This window comes from Natator depressus, chromosome 2, assembly GCF_965152275.1.
Source record: "Natator depressus isolate rNatDep1 chromosome 2, rNatDep2.hap1, whole genome shotgun sequence".
Taxonomy (NCBI): Eukaryota; Metazoa; Chordata; order Testudines; family Cheloniidae; genus Natator; species Natator depressus.
This window is the reverse complement of record NC_134235.1, coordinates 253,606,766-253,627,212: the sequence shown is the minus strand read 5'-3', so window position 1 is coordinate 253,627,212 and position 20,447 is coordinate 253,606,766. Positions and strand designations below refer to the sequence as shown.

The following is a 20,447-nucleotide window of genomic DNA, read 5'->3' as shown; positions in this document are numbered from 1 at the left end:
TTCCAGTCATCCGGGACTTCCCCCGTTCGCCACGAGTTTTCAAAGATAATGGCCAAGGGCTCTGCAATCACAGCCGCCAATTCCTTCAGCACTCTCGGATGCAACTCGTCCGGCCCCATGGACTTGTGCACGTCCAGCTTTTCTAAATAGTCCCTAACCACCTCTATCTCCACAGAGGGCTGGCCATCTCTTCCCCATTTTGTGATGCCCAGCGCAGCAGTCTGGGAGCTGACCTTGTTAGTGAAAACAGAGGCAAAAAAAGCATTGAGTACATTAGCTTTTTCCACATCCTCTGTCACTAGGTTGCCTCCCTCATTCAGTAAGGGGCCCACACTTTCCTTGGCTTTCTTCTTGTTGCCAACATACCTGAAGAAACCCTTCTTGTTACTCTTGACATCTCTTGCTAGCTGCAGCTCCAGGTGCAATTTGGCCCTCCTGATATCTTTCCTACATGCCCGAGCAATATTTTTATACTCTTCCCTGGTCATATGTCCAACCTTCCACTTCTTGTAAGCTGCTTTTTTATGTTTAAGATCTGCTAGGATTTCACCATTAAGCCAAGCTGGTCGCCTGCCATGTTTACTATTCTTACGACTCATCGGGATGGTTTGTCCCTGTAACCTCAACAGGGATTCCTTGAAATACAGCCAGCTCTCCTGGACTCCCTTCCCCTTCATGTTAGTCCCCCAGGGACTATGTGGGAGGTCACAAGCTGTCAGCCTCCACCCCAAACCCTGCTTTGCCTCCAGCATTTATAATGGTGTTAAATATATAAAAAAGTGTTTTTACTATATAAGGGGGGTCCACACTCAGAGGCTTGTTAACGTGAAAGGGGTCACCAGTACAAAAGTTTCAGAACCACTGATCTAGCAAATAGAAGAACCTGCTTCTAAAAGTGTTCAGTTGAAGCATGGTATCTAGCATAAACTAAACATAAACATCTGAACAACAAAGGGACATTAATATTGAAAAGTAAGTCATAGAAAGGATTTATACAAGCTCCACACTGCAGGATATACAGTTGGGTAGAAATGGGCTTAAAATACTTGAGGTTGTTAAGTTAGTGGGGATGAAACAAATACTATCATGCCTTTTTTTATGGTTCTGATCCTATGTACTCTATTTCTAGTTACAGAAAAGAGAATTTATTACCTAGAGATTTATCACTACTTAAAGCAGTGGTGGGCAACCTGTGGCCCATCGGGGTAATCTAATTGCGGGCCATGAGACATTTTGCTGACTCTGACTGTCCGCAGGCACGGCCCCCCGTAGCTCCCAGTGGCCAGGAACTGCAAACCGCAGCTACTGGGAGCTGCAGGCACAGCCCCCCCCCCGCAGCTCCCAGTGGCTCGGAACGGCGAACCGTGGTCACTAGGAGTGGGGGGGGGGGGGCGTACCTGCGGACAGTCAACGTCAGCAAAATGTCTCACGGCGTGCTATCAGATTACCTTGATGGACTGGCTGCAGGTTGCCCACCACTCATTTAAAGGCATGCATTCATACCTGAACTTTCTCAAACATCTGCTATAATAGCTCAGAACCCCTTGTACAGCAGAATGAAGATGTAGGCTAGAGAGATTGTCAAACACCAAGTATGATAGCAGAGGGCACCCTAAGACAAATCTCAAGGAGCACATAATTAAGAGGATGGTCTCAATTTAGAATATATTCACCTATATTGATCATAGTACCCCTTTTAATAGTGTGGCAAGTTAAAGGCACCTAGGAAAATGTGACAAAACTGAATGTAAAAACTGAAACCTCTTTATATTTGTAATTTTGAATGTAGGAATTAGACTGCATACATACTTACATAAAGTAAAATGGAACTATACCTGTAAACTTCAGTTTTACTTGCATCAGACACAGTTGTTCTGCCACGCATGTCTTCATCTGAGTAGTCATTAACTAGTGATGTTTCTATACACCTAGACTGTGAGCTCTTAGCTTGTGGAACTGAAGCTACAGGACTTGTGATGCATCTGGTGGTCCCAAAATGTTCAAGAAAATAATTGGTGATAACTTCAAGAATTGTTTTCAGTGGATTCTCCTTTGCCTGGAGAGGGGGAGGAGGGAATACGTTGCTTTACAACTATTGAAAGTCTCCAGTAAACTTTAGTTAAAACAGAAGATTGAGAAACATTTTAGTTTTACAGTGCAGCAATTTAAACCGGCTCATGGTCTTTTAGGATGCACTGAGGGGTTTTGCAGATATAAAGTCATGTTAGTTCATAAATGGTATGATTCAGGAAAATATTAAGGAATGTTGAGTAGTCAGAGATCCAGTTTATTTTACACCTTAAAGATTCTTAAAGAGTCAGAAGATTAAAACAGAATAGGTAGACAGTGAAACAAAACATTCTTTCTCCAGTCCTTTTTTCTTGGCTTCATATTTAAAAATATTTCTTAATACAATATCCAAAGAAATTACTAAAGTGATATGTTTATTCCAGTAAGAAACTACTCGTTGGGAAACTGACCGTAATGGATTGAACTAACTAGAATATTATACATGCAATAATAACTCAAACTTCTGATTTCTGTTCTGTTTTTCTTGCAAAAAAAATCTTTAGTTCTGCAGCTAGTATTAGCTATCCAATTAGATATAAGTAAATGCAAGCATGCATGTTGAACTACATTTCTCAAATGTTGGTTTTAAAAGAAAGTCAGAAATATTGGGTATCAACCACTTCTGTGTAAACGTAACAAGGAAAAGGTACTGAACAAAACATATGTCTTTCGAAACCAGTAAAAAACTACACTGTGTAACCGTACAAAGCTGAGCATTAAAAGCAAAACCAAACCTAACATAACTATGGTTATACCAGGATAATTGCCACTCATTTTACATAGTATATATTGTTCGAAAGTATCTTAAACAAATTTACATGTGTACCATTTAATGTTTCCAGCAACATCTGTAGTTGAACAAGGCTACCACATACAGAAGCACAATACAGTATTTTGGGACAAGTGAAGTAGCTGAACATGATATACCCATAAAAATGCAGGAGAAACTTGGGTAGGTAAAATTACCTGAACTGAAATATAGTTAGGACAGCAGTGCTAACACACCTACTCTTACCAAAAAATAAATAAAAATGTATCGTCTACAATGCCCATAAGTGGTAAAGGCTTAGTTTTACAAAATGTTTTGAAAGCATGATCTGATAACAGTGCCTGTAAAACCAGGCAATGTTGCATTCTTGTTCAATTCTCACTCAAGATGATGCTTACTATCCATTCTGTCTGGGTTAGATTCTGGTGTACAAAAAACTTCATTTGGAAAATGGGTACACTAAAAGTGAATAATCTCTGATGGAAAATTAACTGCTCCCTACTCTAAATAACGTTTATGTAGACTGAAGTTGTAATAAGAGTTAGTGTTCCATCTCCAGCCCTTAACCTTGTGCTATGCAACTTACACAACCTCATTACCTCAGCCCCTCCTTAAAGTCAAAATGTAGATCAGGTCTATTCTTTACAACCAGTAATGGGAAATGACACGTAGTAAGTCCAGCTAACAGCTCTTTGCACTTTAAAGTAACCCCATAATGATGATTCTTGTCTGACCAATTTTTTTAAGATTGCTTTTAACATGTAATAACATATAACTGTTGGTGATGCTGACTTCTGGCACTTAAGTACAAAAGTGAAAATTCCCTTACCTTGTTTTGTTTGTACAAAGATTGTAGATGCAAAACATTTCGCAGTTCATTTCTATTGTTGATGCTAAGTGCAGTACGTGGAAATTCTCTGTCCATAATGGCACTTGTCTTTTTTAAACCCTCAAGGGAAGAAATGTCAATTTTAGACATACCGCAGGAAACTGTACAACTTTAAAGTTTACAACATCTTTATTCAATAGGTCATACCTAATTTGAAGCTTGCTATAATTGCTACAGCACATACAGTAGTAGTGCTTAAGCTTCCTATTATTGTTTTAGATAATTTAACTATTGCTATATTATCTAAACTTCTTTTATAATTAATCAAGGGAAGACTGCAAACACAATGGTTACATTATCCAAGGTGATGCTTAAAACATGGCTACAGTACTTGTACGTCAGGAATAAAATCTATATGCTCACAATATATAAAAAATCAATAAAGCTTGGTTATGAAATATGTACACCAGTGGCTTGACTTTTTCATAGGTGCTGAACTTCAGAATCTCATTAATATCTGATGGGGCGGCCAATATTACCAGTGAAAACTGGGCCTGTTGTGAATACAAATTCCCAGAATAATTAGGCAGCAGTTGAAAATCTTTAAGAGGATGCTGTGAGTTTATAACATGTATCTGAAACAGTAGCTTATGTTTTTATAGTCTAAACACTTCCACTGATCAGGTCTCGTTATATTTGTAGAAAACAGAGCTGTATTGTATGTTCAAAGGTCAATCAGGCATGCATGACATCTGATAATGGCTGTCTGGAAGGCCTCGTATTCCTCCTGTGTTGCACAAGCTGTTGGGTATTTTCAGAAAGTATTTGACCATTAATAAATAATAACTTGAATCTGCTTTGTAATGTATTATCTTTTGTCGAACATAAAATGTTGGGCTTGATCTGAAGAGACCTTAAAGCAGGCTAAAAACCAATCCAAAATTTCAAAATGTATACTTCTACAGTACTCTTTTGGTTTTCTCCAGTTAAGAGAACCAAAGCACCACTTTTAGTTATATGAAGTCTCTTTCTAAACTACTTAGTGAACTTATGAATCAAGTTGAGCTGAAAGATTACACAAAAATGATTAAGAGCAGTCCCAGGACAAGATTCAAATATTAGATCTACACCTGAATATCTTATAAAATCTCTACTTTAGAAAGACTCCATACAAAGTTGCCCTGAAATGTTAGGTTTGGAGAAGAATCCCAATTTTAGTGTAAACAATGGGAAGGCTTCAGAGTGGTAGCCATGGTAATCTGTATTAGCAAAAACAACCAGGAGTCCTTGTGGCACCTTAGAGACTAACACATTTATTTGGGCATAAGCTTTCGTGGGCTAGAACCCACGAATGGGAAGGTTGAAGCTAAAATCCAGCAAAACAAATTACTTTGCTCTCATGAGACATGAGATTCCTACTTGATAGTTACGCTGAGAGACTGCTTTAAGGAGTTAAGGTGGCTGGCTTCAGTCACAAAGATGTGTGGCAAAACTGCCAGTGAATGATTCTCTGCTGCAGACACCATGCTTCTGAGCTATGAAATAGCTCCATAGAAAGTCACATGAACACACAAAAAGCACTATGGCAGAAATGAAATAAAAGCAGCCTCTTTTCAATTGTAGTGTGTCCCTTGCTTAATGGCAGAATAAATTCCAGGAGCTGAATCTGGCACAAGTGCTAGGTTTTGGATATGAAGGACCTTGAAGCAAGTCTTGTATTTGCCCATTCTGCCATCATCCCGCTGCTCAGTTTAAACTGATAATTTTGATAGTGGTTCGCTATGTGTTCTATGTACATGTCTAATCTAAAAAGCAATGCAATATTTTTACTGGAACATCTTGGTACAATGTCATCCTGGCAGATAACTTCTGCTGTACTTTGAAACAAAGAGTTGGTAGCATAAGACAAATAGAGAATTAAAACTTGTTTTAAACTAATTCCCATGGATGGGAACAGCATCTGGATCCTGGAATCCTAACTATCTCAACCCATATACTAAAATTATAGCTCTAATAGGCTGGGGTGCAGATGGAGAATATTATGAGGTGAAGAGTGGATAGTACAGAGATGTATGAATGTGGGGCTTTCTATAATCCCTACCAACTAGGGCCTTAACTCTGAGAAGGCTGAGAGGAGACATGATAACAGTTGTCAAGTACATAAAAGGTTGTTACAAGGAGGAGGAAAAAAAATGTTCTTCTTAACCACTGAGGATAAGACGAGAAGCAACGGGCTTAAATTGCAGCAAGGGAGGTTTAGGTTGGACATTAGGAAAAACTTCCTAACTGATAGGGTGGTTAAGCACTAGAATAAATTGCCTAGGGAGGTTGTGGAATCTCCATCATTGGAGATTTTTAAGAGCAGGTTAGACAAACACCTGTCAGGGATGGATAATAGTCCTGCCACGAGTGCTGGAGACTGGAGTAGATGACCTCTCGAGGTCCCCTCCAGTCCTATCACTCTATGATTCTGAAAATGGATTTTTTTTATTTCTGATCCTAAGTTTGGTATGAGCAGCAAGAACATTATTTAGAGTGGACGATAATGCCTTACATGGAGTAGCTTTTTTAAATGGGGCTTCCAGAAAAACTAGTTTTTCAATTAACCCTTATCAGGATTTCAGTTTTCCCTTTAATATCTGAAACTTTCCAGAGGGAGCTGCATGAATGTTTGAAAATTAAATAAATTTAGAATGGGATTTTTTTACAACCATGAAATCAGTCCCCTATGAGTAATTCATGATTGTACTGTTTCTCTGTATTCCCCTGCTCCCCACATCCATTCTGACTGCTTGATCTCTATTAGGTTTGGAACACCTAATATTTAGACAGTATCAGAATGGACACTTCCCAGTAGCCCCTAGAAATATTCCATAACCTTTTTAAAGTGTCGATGGGGGCATTTTCAACAAAACAGATTTTTATTTCCAAAGTCATGTTTCTTAAGCTAGATAAAACCCAACTTCCGTATTCAGAAGTGTTACTGTTAAAGAAATGCCTTATGGGAAATGTAGTCTACTGTTTTTATTCTAATAGCTTGTTACAATGTAAATACAACCACCCAAAAACTGGAAAAAGTCTTTCCTCTCCCCTTCCCTCCCCTCTCCAAGCATCCTTTAATCTCCTTCATTGGCGGGGTGTGTGTGTGTTTATGTGTTGTTTTGCTAGGGTCTCTCACATGCATTGACTGAAGCAAAATGAGACAAAATTACCTTTCTGCTGAGAAATTCTCTAACCAAAGATGCAGCCACTTCTTCCACAAAAGAGTTATCCATTTTATTCCAAAACATACAGGGGTGTTCTTTACTTGATCAAAATTGGTCATTAAAATTTGCTGACTTCCTAGCTCTTCCGTACAGCCATTAACCACTGCATTCCTGAAGCAGACAGCTCAAATTGCAGCCTGCAGTACCCTCCTCTGTTGCGTTGTCATGGATTTGTTGCCATGGAGACTGTGTGTCATCAGAGATGGCCGGAGAACTCCTCCCCTCTGTGAGAAAGTAGATTTTTCATGCAGCTGAAAAGAGCTCTTGTGTTAACACTCAGCATGCAACTAGTGTGCATACTATTTCTGTTAAAGTTCAATATATTGTAAACATCAGATTCCAAGAAAACCGTTCTCAACTTGGGATCATAATACTCAAATCTCAGTTTACCCATGATTTTCTAAATTATTTACTAACATATTTAATGAAAATTTGCCTGTTCATTTTAGTGAGCACTTTTCTAGATCCACATTTAAATGTCAACATTGGCATTAGAGTTTAGAGGTAAGCTTACTATGTATGACAATATGAAGCTATTAAAGTTCTTGGAGGCATCCTAAAGGAACAATATCAGATACCAAGGCCAGAAGGCATGACTGTGTTCATGTAGTCTGATCTTTTGTATAAAATAGGCCATAAGTCTTCCCCAAAATAATTCTTAGAGTCTATATTTTAGAAAAAAACATTCAATCTTGATTTAATAATTGTCAGTGATGGGTAATCCCCCATGGTTCTTGGTAAATTGTTCCAGTGGTTAATTACCATTATTGGCAAAAATCTATGGCTTACTTGCAGGCTGAATGTATCTAGCTTCATTTCCAGCCATTGGAATAACTGTGCTTGACTGAAGGGCCCAGTATCAAATATTTGTTCCCCATGTAGATACTTAGACTGTAATCAAATTACCTTCTTAGCGTCTCTTTTTAAACTAAATAGATTGATATCTGAGTCTCTTATGTGGCATATTTTCTAATCCTTTGATCATTCTCACGCTTCTTCTCTGAACCCTCTCCAATTTCTCAACATCCTTCTCGAATTGTGGGCACCAGAACTACTCATAGTAGTGTGGCAGCTGTCCCACCAGTGCCAAATACAGAGTAGAGAGATTGTTTGCAATCATATTGTAGCAGCAAATGATTCACTTTTCAAACACCAGCAACTAGTAAGATAATATGAAAGCTGAATTTTTCTACCTTGGCAGCTTCTGTTGAGGTGGGAGCATTCAGCAGTGGAAATACCCTTGTAAGATCTTAGTAAAACATGAACACTATATTTAGGCTGTTATACATTTTCTATTACAAATTCTGAGATGAGTTTAAGGGAGTCAAATACAACATTTTTTCATAGTTCATTATAGAAAAAATGCATAATAAAACATGCATTAAGATGAATTTCAGAGTATCACAATGAAATCAAATTTGGCATGCCACATTTTGCTCTCTCATGCAAGCCAAAAAATAACTTCCATTTCACTTTTCTGTTAAGGTATCTTTACTTGATGTGCTGCACATTATAATTGACTATGTACAGAGGGCCCCTTCCCTAAACAGATGGATACTCTAGATCAGTGGTTCTCAACTAGAGATACGTGTACCTCTGGGGGTACGCAGAGGTCTTCCAAGGGGTTCATCAACTCATCTAGATATTTGCCTAGTTTTACAAAAGGCTACATAAAAAAGCACTAGCGAAGTTGGTACAAACTAAAATTTCATACAGACAATGACTTTATACTGCTCTAAATACGATATCTATATACACTAAAAACTATGTTTAAAACAACAACAAAGAATTAGAGTCCAAAAACCACGGGGAAGACTTGCTGAAGCAAGAGGGGTCATGAGAACAGCCATACTGTGTCAGACCAAAGATCCATCTAGCCCAGTATCCTGTCTTCTGACACTTGGCCAACACCAGGTGCCCCAGTGGGAATGAACAGAACAGGTAATCATCAAGTGATCCATCCTCTGTCGCCCATTCCCAGCTTCTGGCAAACAGGCTAGGGACACCATCCCTGCCCATCCTGGCTAATAGCCATTGATGGACCTGCCCTCCATGAACTTATCTAGTTCTGTTTTGAACCCCGTTATAATCTTGGCCTTCACATCCTCCTCCAGCAAGGAGTTCCACAGGTTGACTCTGCATTGTGTGAAAAGAATACTGTACTTCCTTTTGTTTGTTTTGAACTTGCTGTCTATTAATTTCATTTGGTGACCTCTAGATTTTGTTATGAGAAGGAGTAAATAACACTTCCTTATTTACTTTCTTCATACCAGTCATGATTTTATAGACCTCTATCATATCCCCCCTCTTAGTCGTCTCTTTTCCAAGCTGAAAAGTCCCACTTTTATTAATCGCTCCTCAAATGGAAGCCGTTCCATACCCCTAATCATTTTTGTAGCCCTTTTCTGGACCTTTTCCAATTCCAACCTTTTCCAGCATCCATCACGGGCAGTAAGAAGAAACTGAGAGGGTACATGGCCATTGGTGTCCCTTATACTGGTGCATGAGTGGGCGGCTCCGGAGGGCACTATTGCCATCCCAGCAGATACCACTGAGGGAAAAATCTCCAGTAATGGTGCATGTGGCATGCACACACCTAATGTGGAATGGATGAGTAAGCACTCAAAGAAGAATCATCCTTACCCTGTCCTGTTGTATCTTTCTTACTACCTTGTGGATCAATGGAAAAGCATGTATCAAAACTCTTCCGAAGTGCAGAAAGAAAGGAAGGGTCTGATAGGGATACTAACACCGCCCACTCTGGAACAGAAGAGGCAACGCTTCTTGTTGGACCTCATTGTGAACGGGTCCACAACTGGTTGACCCCAGGTGCAGGAGTTGGTCTGAACCAGCTTGTCCTTTAAGGACCATGTATGCATCTGAGTGCTGTTTCTCCTGAAATGATCTGCAAGTACATTGTTTTCCCCTGCCAAATCAAATATAGGGCCACAGGCTAACCATTGTGACAAATACAGCAGTCCCAGATACTTAGTGCCTCTGCATACAGGAGAGCATAGTGAGCCACCCGCCTGCTTGCTGATGTAATTGTCTAACACTATCTGACTCCATACTGCTTTTGAAGTAGGTCCTATAATCCTGAACATGGGCATTTGCAAAGCTGATATGTTGGGGAGGAGCCTGCAGAAACCAGAGCAGAAGATGGGAGTAGACCTTGTCCTCCAGGAGTCTGTCTAGTAGCCATTTCCTTCTCCCTTGGCCCCTGCCTTCCCCATCTCCTGATTGAGAGAGTAGTAGACTTCTCCTTTGTTAGCTTTATTGATGTTTCTTTCCTGGAGCTCAGTGGAAGAAAACGCTCTATTTCTATGATCATAATCAGGAGGTTGCAGCTCTTTGTGCGTCTCTAAGTGGACCTGATGCAGAGCTGCAACACTAATAGCTTGGGGCTGTTTAAAAGAGTGGGTCCATCGGGCATGGTGTCTTGTTACGATTTTTAGCTGCCAACTTCTCAGAGACAGAACATCATTATCTCCAGCTTCTCTACCACCTTCTGGAAAAGCTCCCAAACTGGATCAGTATTTCTGTGGCTGCCTTCCTCCAGAGAGATGCAATGTGGTGTTGGGGGCTGAGCCGGAGGGGCTGCCACTAGTTGTTATGAGGCAATAGTTCTCAACCTATTTACTATTGTGGGCCACATATGCAGCTTACTGTGTTATGTGGGCCACATCCACACAATATATATACTACCTGTACATCGATTTTAAAAAACGAGGTTTTATTCAAATCAGCACAGTACCTTTCATTTCAACATTGGCAAATGTCTACCACGGTCATTTTAAATTAGCAAAATAAGTCAAAACATTAATTGTTAACGTTAATTAATTTACTGCAAGGGTGGCATATAGCATGGTGTATTGCCACCTTGATTTCTGTGCTGCTACTGGCAGCGTGGCTGGGCTGAGCACCTGGAGAGTGCGGCTGCAAAGATGGGGAGTCCTGCCTGACGTGGGGCACCCTCACATCTGGTGTGAGCACCCAATCCCCCACCCAGGGAATGCTCCCCGTCACCCTTCCCCCCTGGGATTGTCCCCCCCAATGTCCAGAGCCCCCCACAACACCTGTCTGGTTGCTCCCCAGGCAGGGTGGGCAGTACAGCTCAAAGCTGTGTCCCTGATGCACTCTTGCCCCTGCCCAAAGTTGCTCAGTGGACACTTCCTGAAGTCGGACCCCTGCCTGTGGAGCCTGGCTGCCATGAGATGCTCCCCGAGGCACTCCCTGCAATACTCTTTTTATTAATATAACTAACTAATTTCTACTACACTATATATAATCTAAATGTAAATATCAGACATAATTCCTTATTGCAAGTTTGGGCAATCTGAACTCCAATGATGCACAGTTCAAATGATACTACATAGATACAATCCGCTATAGGTGGCCAGTTTGTAACAGCTCTCAGACAGCAGTGCTTACTTTGTACTTTAAGGTTCATATAGGAAAATTGCAATGAATAAACTTTCATTCACACACATACATAATACTGCTACTACACTATGCTACACTATATAGTGTAATTTAATAGCAAGCTTACTTCCTCCGTTCGTTATTTGTCTCGCTGCCGTAGATGTTATGGGTGGAGCTGGTGCTGTTATGGCGCTGTGGCTGCTACAGCTGCTGGTGACGCGGCGGCTGCGGTGGGTGCTCTCTTCAGCAGTGTTCTCCTCAGGGTTCTAAACCGTCACTCTCTCCTCAGAACCCCTGAAGGTCGTCTCTCGCTCTCGATCCTTCCAGCAGCTCTTCTGCCTGCTCAGTCAGCTGTCCGATCTCTCTCTCAACTATCTCATTTGACTGCCTGATACACTGTTCTATCAGCAGCGAGACCTTTACTGAGCATGCTCCAGATCTGACCCTTTAGTCTCACGTTTTATTTTTAGCCTATTTTTGCTCTGTGTGTGCCCAGCAGTTTTAATAATCTCCAGTAACCTTTAGCTTCTACTCTGTAGCCTTTAGTGACCCATATTTTCAGCTATGGGACCTGAAGTAGCCTTTCGGACTACAGCAACCTTTAGTTGTTTACCATTTTAACTTTCAACTGGGTATGCTAAGCCCAGAGATACTTCGTGGCCGTACTTCGTTCTACTTGTAGCAATCATGTGCTCCACAACTTCCAATTAGTATACAGCCTTCAATTTTTCAAATGTGAAATGACACTTACTTATTTTAAAATGGAAGCTAGGGATCTAAGATGGAGTTCATGGAATTTTTCCAGTATTGGGGGGCGGGGGGCACTCTGAACACTCTGGCTGATGCTGCTGGGCCCAATCCTACAGGTGGGCTGAGCACCCTCTGTTCAACTGACGCTGCCCCCAGCTTTGTGCCCTGGGTGCCTGCCCTGCTCGCCCCTCCCTAGTTACAGCCCTGGCAGAGGTCTTGTTTCTGGGGGAGGAGATCATGTGGTTTCATGTGACTTAATTAGGTTCCCGTGGGCCTGGAGGAGATGAAGCATCTGGGGATGACAATATTACCCATGCCACAGTAGATGGCCTAAGCAGGAATTATCAAGATACAGGGTTCACAAAACCTTGTGTGCTATACACATGGTACTGTACATGTGTGTCCAGAATGAGCTGGTCCCTTAGTCACAAATGGTACATTTTGGCAATGTTTATATGTGAATATGTTGATGTCCATGACTTATTTTTATTGTAATTCAGTGGGGGTAGTTGAGAGATTGATTACCTGTTTGGAGAGGAGTATAATTGCCTGTAACTTCAGTTGTTACCCAGATATTTCCACAGATGCTTCATCTCTTAGGACTGGCACTGTATCTTGACAAGGCTGGGAAATACCATGACTCCGGATGGCCATACAGTGATGTGTAACCCTTGTGCCAGATGTCATTAGCAGTAGTAAAGGGGAGGCAGGTTTAGCTGTTCCCTAGAGGTTCCATTAAAAAAAATCTTGAAGTCCCCATCTAGAGCTGCAATCCCATTTCTGGCTCTAAGAAATTAAAACGTTAACCCTTATGGCCACCTTTAATGGCACTTATCTCCCAAATTATATTGGAGGTACACAAAACCCAACTATAAATGGCCAGCTCCCCAAATGTCTGGCTCTCAGCAGAAATCACATCTGTGCTTCACCTGCAAATTCAGTCAACCCTGACCTCATGTGAACACAAGGCCTCTCTGATCTGGGGACTTGATCTGGCCTGCTGCTCAGCTCAGTTCTCAAGTCAGCTCTCATTCTGAGGGCTGCTACTGCTCCCATCTGGTTGGCGTGGGTTCCATGCTGCCTCTTATTAAATGGTGCTTCAAAGGGTATCTCTGTTCACCAAAAATAGTATTTCAAAAGGTATTCAATCCTCTTGACCACCTTGGAGCAGGCTACCCAAACTGGGCCCAATGCCTTTGAGATTAGGGTGGGCCACTGTCCACTGGTTAACCCCCATATGTTCTCATACTTTCTCTTTCTTCCGTATAACTTCAGTCACACAGCAAATGTATCACCATTCATACGTGTGGCACACAGGGTGATTCCAGATTGTACATATGTGACCACTTTATGGGACTGTTGACATAATGTGCTAACGTATAAATGTCATCAGGTTGAAAGTCCATCAGTTTTACCCCATGGGAGAACCAAAGAGCAGCATATGCAAATAACCTTGGCAAGTGGGAACATTCAGATTCTCCCCCTATACCTCTAGTGGAAATCACAGCTTCTGTTCAGTAACTTACTTCCTGTCATTTACAAGTGGGCAGGAGGAATGAACCTGGTCCTTGCAGGCAGCTTCAGGTCCAGTGTGAAAGATCCAGTTCAGAAAAAAGACAGTTGGAACACCACAGTCCCATATTACTCAATGAAGTATCTGATCTACTTGCACCAAGTGAGTAATGTTTCTGATGCTACAGTATTAACATTTTATAAATACGCATAAGCAATACAGACATCCGAATGAATAACAAATGCATGATTATAGCAAACATTTCTGCTTTTTTACCTTTTCAAACAAAGTTTTGCTTGAGGAGTTTCTTGAGGGTTTTTTTATTTGCCTGATCTTGAGGACTGGCTGTCATGCATGCATCTTTCTTCTGTGCCATGTTCTCATTTGGTACACCTGGGCCTGCTCTGGGAAAGCAATTTCAGATGGATGGTATTTTTATAATAACACCCAAGATGTACTAAGTACTTCCCATACATTCAAGGACAGTTCCTGTCCCAAGTAATTCCAACTCTGAGAACAGATAAAACTGGAGAGAAGTTAGGGGAAGTGGGAACAACAACTAAGTCAACTTATTTAAAGGTTGATATGGTGGAGGGTGGAGGTCTAAGTGGGTTTGCTTCACTGGTGTGGGAATACACTATATGACAAGTAATGCACATTAAAGGAACTTTCCTCAGGAAATTAGTAATACCAACTAAGTTACAGCAGAAAGGATCCAAAGAGGGAACCAATAATGAAGCACTCCTGAAACCCTGTTAACAAATCTTCACTGCAAGCTAGTCCTTGGTCTGGAGTGGCACTGCCTTGCAAGCCTCGCGCTCTTGAAAGGCAAAGACCTGCATATTCAAAATCAAACATGGACATGGTAACAATCTCACTCTCAAGGTTTGAAAATTAGTCTAATTAAACACTACTTATGTTTCAAGAATCTATTGATTTGAATTTGTACTACCAAAAAAAGACCTTGAACATTTGTTTAATTGCAATAGTTTATAAAAACAACAGGTGGCAGCATCAGTCTACTGTAAAAGTCTTTTACTTTTAACTTTCTCCTGCCACCTTTCGGATCTTTCACTGTAGGTATCCTAGAGATGAGTTTACAGGATGACACATCCACTCTTTTTTTTACTAAACTTTCTAAACTTACCTCTGCTGCATTATCTGAACAGACTGTAGCAGGGAATAACATATGTTGCCAGACATACTTTCAATTGTGAATGTGACTTGGCCTTTTTGATATTTTATTCTCCAAAAAGTTGGTCGAAACAGCAGACTGGACTTCTACATAGAGTGCTTCCGCCGACGTGCACGGGCTGAAATTGTGGAAAAGCAGCATCACTTGCCCCATAACCTCAGCCATGCAGAACACAATGCCATCCACAGCCTCAGAAACAACTCTGACACCATAATCAAAAAGGCTGACAAAGGAGGTGCTGTTGTCATCATGAATAGGTCGGAATATGAACAAGAGGCTGCTCGGCAGCTCTCCAACACCACTTTCTACAAGCCATTACCCTCTGATCCCACTGAGAGTTACCAAAAGCAACTACAGCATTTGCTCAAGAAACTTCCTGAAAAAGCACAAGATCAAATCCGCACAGACACACCCCTGGAACCCCGACCTGGGATATTCTATCTACTACCCAAGATCCATAAACCTGGAAATCCTGGGCGCCCCATCATCTCAGGCATTGACACCCTGACAGCAGGATTGTCTGGCTATGTAGACTCCCTCCTCAGGCCCTATGCTACCAGCACTCCCAGCTACCTTCGAGATACCACTGACTTCCTGAGGAAACTACAATCCATCGGTGATCTTCCTGATAACACCATCCTGGCCACTATGGATGTAGAAGCCCTCTACACCAACATTCCACACAAAGATGGACTACAAGCTGTCAAGAACACTATCCCCGATAATGTCACGGCTAACCTGGTGGCTGAACTTTGTGACTTTGTCCTTACCCATAACTATTTTACATTTGGGGACAATGTATACCTTCAGATCAGCGGCACTGCTATGGGTACCCGCATGGCTCCACAGTATGCCAACATTTTTATGGCTGATTTAGAACAACGCTTCCTCAGCTCTCGTCCCCTAACGCCCCTACTCTACTTACGCTATATTGATGACATCTTCATCATCTGGACCCATGGAAAAGAAGCCCTTGAGGAATTCCACCATGATTTCAACAATTTCCATCCCAACATCAAACTCAGCCTGGTCCAGTCCACACAAGAGATCCACTTCCTGGACACTACAGTGCTAATAAGCAATGGTCACATAAACACCAGCCTATACCGGAAACCTACGGACCGCTATTCCTACCTACATGCCTCCAGCTTTCACCCTGACCACACCACACGATCCATCGTCTACAGCCAAGCTCTGCAATACAACCGCATTTGCTCCAACCCCTCAGACAGAGACAAACACCTACAAGATCTCTATCAAGCATTCTTACAACTACAATACCCACCTGCGGAAGTGAAGAAACAGATTGATAGAGCCAGAAGAGTTCCCAGAAGTCACCTGCTACAGGACAGGCCTAACAAAGAAAATAACAGAACGCCACTAGCCGTCACCTTCAGCCCCCAACTAAAACCCCTCCAATGCATTATTAAGGATCTACAACCTATCCTGAAGGATGACCCAACACTCTCACAAATCTTGGGAGACAGGCCAGTCCTTGCCTACAGACAGCCCCCCAACCTGAAGCAAATACTCACCAACAACCACATACCACACAACAGAACCACTAACCCAGGAACCTATCCTTGCAACAAAGCCCGTTGCCAACTGTGCCCACATATCTATTCAGGGGACACCATCACAGGGCCTAATCACATCAGCCACACTATCAGAGGCTCGTTCACCTGCACATCCACCAATGTGATATACGCCATCATGTGCCAGCAATGCCCCTCTGCCATGTACATTGGTCAAACTGGACAGTCTCTACGTAAAAGAATAAATGGACACAAATCAGATGTCAAGAATTATAATATTCATAAACCAGTCGGAGAACACTTCAATCTCTCTGGTCACGCAATTACAGATATGAAGGTTGCTATCTTACAACAAAAAAACTTCAAATCCAGAGTCCAGCGAGAAACTGCTGAATTGGAATTCATTTGCAAATTGGATACTATTAATTTAGGCTTAAATAGAGACTGGGAGTGGCTAAGTCATTATGCAAGGTAGCCTATTTCCCCTTGTTTTTTCCTACCCCCCCCCCCCCAGACGTTCTGGTTAAACTTGGATTTATGCTGGAAATGGCCCACCTTGATTATCATACACATTGTAAGGAGAGTGGTCAGTTTGGATGAGCTATTACCAGCAGGAGAGTGAGTTTGTGTGTGTATGGGGGTGGGGGGTGAGAAAACCTGGATTTGTGCTGAAATGGCCCACCTTGATTTTCATACACATTGTAAAGAGAGTGGTCACTTTGGATCGGCTATTACCAGCAGGAGAGTGAGTTTGTGGGGGGGGGGGGCAGAGGGTGAGAAAACCTGGATTTGTGCTGGAAATGGCCCAACTTGATTATCATACACATTGTAAGGAGAGTGATCACTTTAGATAAGCTATTACCAGCAGGAGAGTGGGGTGGGAGGAGGTATTGTTTCATGGTCTCTGTGTATATAATGTCTTCTGCAGTTTCCACAGTATGCATCCGATGAAGTGAGCTGTAGCTCACGAAAGCTTATGCTCAAATAAATTGGTTAGTCTCTAAGGTGCCACAAGTACTCCTTTTCTTTTTGCAAATACAGACTAACACGGCTGTTACTCTGAAAGTAGTAGCCTAGTGATCAGATTATTACTGAAAATCTAAAGATTGGTTCCCACTTCTAATTTGTGATTAGTTTGGTATTACCTCAAAACTCTGCAACAGATAAATAAGACTAAGGTTCGGACCCAGATAAATATCTCTATCACTTTTTAAAACCCACAAGGTAAGTAAAAACAACCCAGTGTAAAGATAGATTTACTAGGATTTATTAAAATTAAACAAATTAACAAAGGCAGTAGAATAATAGCTCAGAGGTTTGACCCAAAAGGGCATAAAGCCCGGCTCCCTTCTGCCCTTAGCAAGCTGTGGGAACTCCTTTACTTGGAGGAGATGACTTTCACTGGCAGCTCGGATGGAAAGGCAGACAGCTGGTCTTGACTGCGGACTACTGCGGCGGTAGCTGGATTCTGGACCTGTAGCTGCCTTAGATAGGATGACAGGAGGGACATGGGCTGAAGCTGGATCAGGATACCACGCAATGGTCTTCAGGTAGGTATCTCATGAAGAATCTTGCCTCTCAACATGCGTGCAGAAGAACTAGGTATGGGCTGCTTCTGTGGTGGACAGCCCCTAGTGCTGAATGCACTGGCTTTTAAATAAACTTGGGCACATGCCTTTTTCCCACACTTTTCTTCCCACCATTAGGAGAAAAGGCGTCAAGCACCCAACCAAAAGGACCCACAAAATGGAGTCCAAACAACAACTTGACCATGACCATTGACAAAACGGTTACTCACCTTTTGTAACTGTTGTTCTTTGAGATGTGTTGCTCATATCTATTCCAATTAGGTGTGTGCGCGCGCTGCATGCACGGCTGTCAGAAACTTTTTCCCTCGCAGCTACACGTTGGGCCTGCTATGGAGCCCCCTAGAGTGGTGCCAATATGGCGCTCTGTATACGACCCTGCCTCCCCAACCCCCCTTCAGTTCCTTCTCGCCAGCTACTCCAACAGAGGGAAAGGTCGGGGGGGAATGGAATAGATATGAGCAATCTCGAAGAATAACAGTTACAAAAGGTGAGTAACCATTTATTCTTCGAGTGCTTGCTCATATCCATTCGAGTTAGGTAACTCCCAAGCCCTATCTAGGAGGTGGGGTCCGAGTCAAGGTATTGCTGACCGAAGTACCGCTCTACTGAAGGCCGCATAGTTCCTAGATTGTGGATGATGGCGTAGTGCAACGTGAAAGTATGCACAGAAGACCAAGTCACAGCCTTGCAGATTTCCTGGAGAGGTACTTGGGCTAGAAAGGCTGCCAACGAGGCCTGTGCCCTTGTGGAATGAGCTGTGATAGTAGGCGGAGGAATCTTTGCCAAGTCATAACAGGTGCAGATACAAGCTGTGACCCAGGAGGAGATCTGCTGGGAAGAGACTGGTAATCCCTTCATCTGCTCTGTTAAAGCAATGAACAACTGGGTTGTCTTTCGGAACGGAAGCTGGATGAGGTCTAAGTTGTACCTTGTCTTTATGAAAAATCATGTAGGGGGGCTCAGAGGTGAGGGCCCGCAGCTCAGACACATGTCATGCTGAGGTGATAGCCACCAGAAAAGCTACTTTCCAAGAGCAGTAAAGGAGTGAACAGGAAGCTATGGGTTCAAAGGGAGTACCCATGAGGCAGGAGAGGACTAGGTTAAGGTCCCAAGCCAGGATGGGGTGCTTTATTGGGGGATGTATCTTCTCCAGGCCTTTCAGGAAATGACCCACAATGGTATTAGTGAACACCGAATGCCCAGAATCGCCTGGGTGAAAAGCCGAGATGGCCATGAGGTGGACCATGAGAAAGCCAAACACCAGACGCTGGTCCCTTAGATACATGAGATAGTCCAGGATACAAGGAATGGGGGCCTGGGATGGGAGCACCTGCCATTGGGTGCACCAGCTGGAGAATCTCTTCCATTTCGCCCTGTATGTGGCCCTAGTAGATGGTTTGCGGCTTTCCAGAAGTATCTGCCTCACCGGATTCGAGCAGGCAAGCTCTTCTGATTCAGCCATGGATTCTTCAGGCTGTGAGGTGGAGAGACTGAAGGTCTGGATGAAAGAGGCGACCATGGTAATGAGGTCGGGAATGAGAGGTAGTCATATCGGTGGCTGGACCAATAAGTCCATGAGGGTGGCGTACCAGTACTGGCAAAGCCAGGCTGGGGCCACCAAAATGATGTCCACCTTGTCCCTGCGGATTTTGAGGAGCAGTTTGTGGACCAGTGGAAATGGCAGGAAGGTGTATAGCAGCTGCCCGGTCCATGGGATCATGAATGCAGCCGCGACCAAGCCTGGACTGTGGCTCCTGAAGGAGCAAAAGGTTGGGCACTTTCTGTTTGCCCGTGTGGTGAACAGGTCAATTTGAGGAAACCCCCAACTGCAGAAGATGGAGTGGATAACGTCCAGGCGAATCGACCACTCGTGTGAAAGAAAATATATGCTCAGTCTGTCCGCCAGCACGTTCTGAACGCTCGGCAGGTATGAAGCTTGGAGGAGTGCGCTAGGCAAAATTCCCACAATAGGAGGGCTTCCTGACAGAGGGGAGATGAGCAGGCTCCGCCTTGTTTGTGTATATAAAACATGGCCGTGGCGTTGTCCATCAACACCGCTACTCAATGGCCCTGCAAGCGAGTCAGGAAAGCTTGGCAGGTGAGGCAGATTGCCCTGAGTTCTTTGATGTTGATATGTAGAGCCAGTTCCTCTACTTGCCATAAGCCCTGAGTTGTTAGACTCCCGAGGTGCGCTCCCCAACCCAATGTGGATGCGCCTGTGACTAAGGTCAGGGTGGGTTGGGGTGGGTGAAAGGGAATTCTGGTGCCTACCGCGTGAAGATCCAGCCTCCACCGTAGTGAATCGAAGGTGTGCTGAGGGATGGTCAGCACTACGTCCAGACTGTTGCGGCCCAGGCGATACATAGACACGAGCCACACTTGCAAGGGTCTGAGTTGCATCCTGGTGTGTTGAACCACATATGTGCAGGTTGCCATATGGCCTAGCAGCCTGAGACACTGCCTTGCTGTGGTGGTAGGGAAGCTGGAAAGGTTGCTGATTATTTGCAAG

The 20,447-nt window shown here is 42.9% G+C and overlaps 1 protein-coding gene across 1 annotated transcript in view; it reads right to left on the bottom strand.

Moving 5' to 3' along the window:
* Positions 1 to 11,778, bottom strand: part of MINDY4 (MINDY lysine 48 deubiquitinase 4) — a 99,300-nt gene extending 87,522 nt beyond the window's left edge. The window contains exons 1-4 of the mRNA XM_074946388.1: positions 11,484 to 11,778; positions 6,881 to 7,158; positions 3,669 to 3,788; positions 1,836 to 2,056 (exon numbers count right to left, since the gene is read on the bottom strand). Of these exons, the coding sequence (XP_074802489.1) occupies positions 1,836 to 2,056; positions 3,669 to 3,788; positions 6,881 to 6,958 (419 nt within the window). The 5' untranslated portion in view covers positions 6,959 to 7,158; positions 11,484 to 11,778. The remainder of the gene's footprint in view (positions 1 to 1,835; positions 2,057 to 3,668; positions 3,789 to 6,880; positions 7,159 to 11,483) is intronic.
* Between the last annotated feature and the right edge of the window lie 8,669 nt (positions 11,779 to 20,447).